At 44.0% G+C, this 3,230-nt stretch overlaps 1 protein-coding gene across 1 annotated transcript in view; it reads right to left on the bottom strand.

Annotated features, from left to right (window-relative positions):
- The window catches only part of LOC119333415, a 5,287-nt gene extending 5,109 nt beyond the window's left edge, over positions 1-178 (bottom strand). Inside the window, exon 1 of the mRNA XM_037606315.1 lies at positions 3-178. Coding sequence (XP_037462212.1) covers positions 3-178 — 176 coding nt within the window. The remainder of the gene's footprint in view (positions 1-2) is intronic.
- Positions 179-3,230: the final 3,052 nt, after the last annotated feature.

Raw genomic sequence — 3,230 nt, 5'->3', positions numbered from 1 at the left:
GCGCGATGAGGATGTCGCGGATGAGCGGCGCCCTGGGGGCGAGGTCGACGCCGAGCTGCGCCTGGAGCTGGCGCACGACGGCGTCGGGCGATATCCCGGCCGCGGCGGCGCCGGGGAGCGCGGCGGCCTGGCGGACGAAGGACTCGACGTAGCGGGCGAGCTCCTGGTCGGACACCATCGGGGCTCGGGGCGGGGACGGCGGCGGACTCTCGTCGCCTTTTTTGAAATGGGGAATCGCTCCGCTCTCGGGGGTCCGGGCGGGGGGCCGCGGTTTTGTTTTGGGACGGGGGATGGGTCGCGGTGGTTCCGGTGGGCTCAGCAAGCACCGCTCCTGTGCTCTGCCTGTCTGTTCTGTGTTCTGGCCCTGTAGTTTTCTCCACGGTTGGCGTTTCGGATAGAGATGCATAGATCAGGGGCTCTTTTCTGCTTGCCCCCTCGTTTGCCACTGTTATTTCCATTACGCATACCGCATACAGCTTCTGTTTCTTCGGTCCGATGGTCAAGGCCGCAAAACTCCATCAAATGTCCCCACTTAAAACGTTTTGCCTCATCGATTACTTACAAAAAATACCCATATAATTTATGAAAAACAGGACGAAAACCAATATAAACCAATCTTGGACGAACTACTCGCATGACATAAAGCCCATCTGACAATATAGCAGATCTACCAGATAGCTTGGACTCCCTCACTGGATGTCCACATACACCTGAAGGGTGCCGTTGTGACACCTATCATGGAATCGACTATAGTGAAATGTGGACCAAAGTGTCAAAATATGGGCGGGGCAAGCACCTCAAGAAAAAACTGTTTAGATGAATTGTCTTTTTGGAACATTAGGGGGATAACTGTCCCAGAGGAAAAAACTTGCATAGTTGAGGTCCTTAGTAAAACTAAAGCTAGTACCATAGCTTTCCATGAGACTAAGAAAGAGGAGCTCTCTACTGGTTTCTTGAAATCTATTAGAAACAATAGAAAATTTGTTTGGCATCACTTACCTACTAAGGGCTCTGCTGGTGGCATCCTGATAGGAGTGGATGCAGACATTTTTGAAATAAACCCCTAGAGTTCTCTCAAATTCTCTATCTCTTGTAACCTCACAGTTAAATCTAGTGGGGTTAAGTTTAGGATGATTAGTGTTTATGGATCACCCTATGAGGAAGGGAAAGATGATTTCATCTCAAAGCTTCATAGCATGTTTATTGATGATCATCAACCTACTCTAATAGGTGGAGATTTTAACCTGGTTAGATACCAGCAGGATAAGAGTAGTGGCAATATCAATCACCATTGGTGTGATAAATTCAATGCCTGGATAGAGATTTGGAGTCTTTTAGAGATCAAGATGTCTGGAAGAAAAATCACATGGGCTAATAACCAAAGTAATTTGGTTATGACTACCATTGACAGGATTTTCTATGATACAGATCTTGAGGCTCTGTTCCCTTTAAGCAGTTCCCAAGCCCTTCCAAGGGTGGGGAGTGACCACACTCATCTACTATGGGACTCTGGCTTAGATTGCCCTCCTAGACCCACTAGTTTCAAGTTTGAAAAATGGTGGTTGTTGAGGACAGACTTTAGAGAATTAGTTATTAAGAACTGGACAACCCCTATTAAGGATAAAAAGCCATAGATGCCTGGTAGGAAAAGGGCAGGAGGTTTACGAAATTTGCTAGAGGTTGGAGTAGGAATATTGAGGCTGAGCTTAGGAAGCATAAAACCAGCCTCACCCGGGAATATGACTCCCTATATATTAGGGCTGAAACTGAGCAGTTTATCTGATCCTGAGATTGACAGAATGAAAGAGGTACTGCATGAACTTCAGCAAAGTTGGCTGAAGGGTGAGATTAAAACCAAGCAAAGATCTAGAGATAAGGATATCTTAGAATGGGACAGGAATACTAAATGTTTCCAAGCTGTAGCCAACCAAAGGAGAAGGAAAACCCTGATCCATGCTTTAGATAACCCTAATGGTACTGCCACTGAGACTAAAGACATGCTAGACATTGCCACATATTTCGATTGCCACTGAGACTAAAGATTGAAGAAGAGGTAAAAGAGGCCATTTTTGGGTCTTACTCGGATGAAGCCCATGGACCCGATGGCCTCTCTTTCCTCTTCTTCCAATAGTTTTGGGAGGTGTTGAAAAAAAAATATGGCCCTTTTCAAAGATTTTTATGCGAGAGAGCTTGATATCTACAGGCTTAACTTTGCTATGATTACTCTGGTTCCTAATGAGAAAGATGCCACTTGTATGAAAAAGTTTAGACCAATTAGCTTGCTTAATTGTATCTTTAAAGTTTTTACTAAAGTTTTGACTAACAGATTAGCTAAGTTGATGAATCTTCTTACATCTAGCAACCAATTTGCCTTTATCAAAGGCAGATTTTTTTAGAGAGTGTGGTTACAGCACATGAGGTGTTGCACTCCACAGTCCATTCTAGCAGCATTGGCTTGGTTGTTAAATTAGACTATGAGAAAGCTTTTGATAAAGTGAACCTAGATTTCCTGTATGAAGTCCCAGAGAAGAGAAATTTTGGCCCAAGATGGATTAACTGGATAAAACAGATTACCCAGTTAGGCTCTATTGGGGTGAAAATCAATGGGATAGAAGGGAACTTCTTTACTGCTAGTAAAGGTCTGAGGCAAGGAGACCCTTTCCCCCTTTGCTTTTTAACCTTGTCATTGATGTTCTGACTAGAATGCTAGTTAGAGATGCATCCTATGACTTGGTGAAAGGCTTGTGCTCTCACCTTATACCTGGAGTGGTCATCTGCCTCCAGTATGTAGATGGCACTATTCTTTTTATAGATAATGATGTAGATAAAGCAGCAAAACTTAAAACTATCTTAACATGCTTTGAAAATGTCTCTGGTATGAGAATTAACTACTCCAAGAGTGAAATCATACCAATAGGTCTCCCTGAAGGAGAGATTGAGTCTTTTCAAACTTATCCTGGGCTATACTGTGGGTACATTCCCCATAAAATATTTAGGCATCCCTCTACATTATGATAATCTTAGGAGAGAAGACATCCAACCTGTTGGGGATATGAGATTGGGCGTAATGTTCACGCTTATGTGGATGATATAGTGGTGAAATCTGGAGAGAAGGAAACTCTGGTAGATGATCTGAAGGAAACCTTTGATAACCTCTGGGTCTACAAGATGATGCTTAACCCGGCCAAGTGCATTTTTGGAGTCCCAGATGGCAAGCTTTTGGGTTTTTT

Source organism: Triticum dicoccoides, chromosome 7A, assembly GCF_002162155.2.
Source record: "Triticum dicoccoides isolate Atlit2015 ecotype Zavitan chromosome 7A, WEW_v2.0, whole genome shotgun sequence".
Taxonomy (NCBI): Eukaryota; Viridiplantae; Streptophyta; class Magnoliopsida; order Poales; family Poaceae; genus Triticum; species Triticum dicoccoides.
The sequence above is the reverse complement of the archived record's forward strand: the minus strand, read 5'-3'. Positions and strand labels throughout refer to the sequence as shown.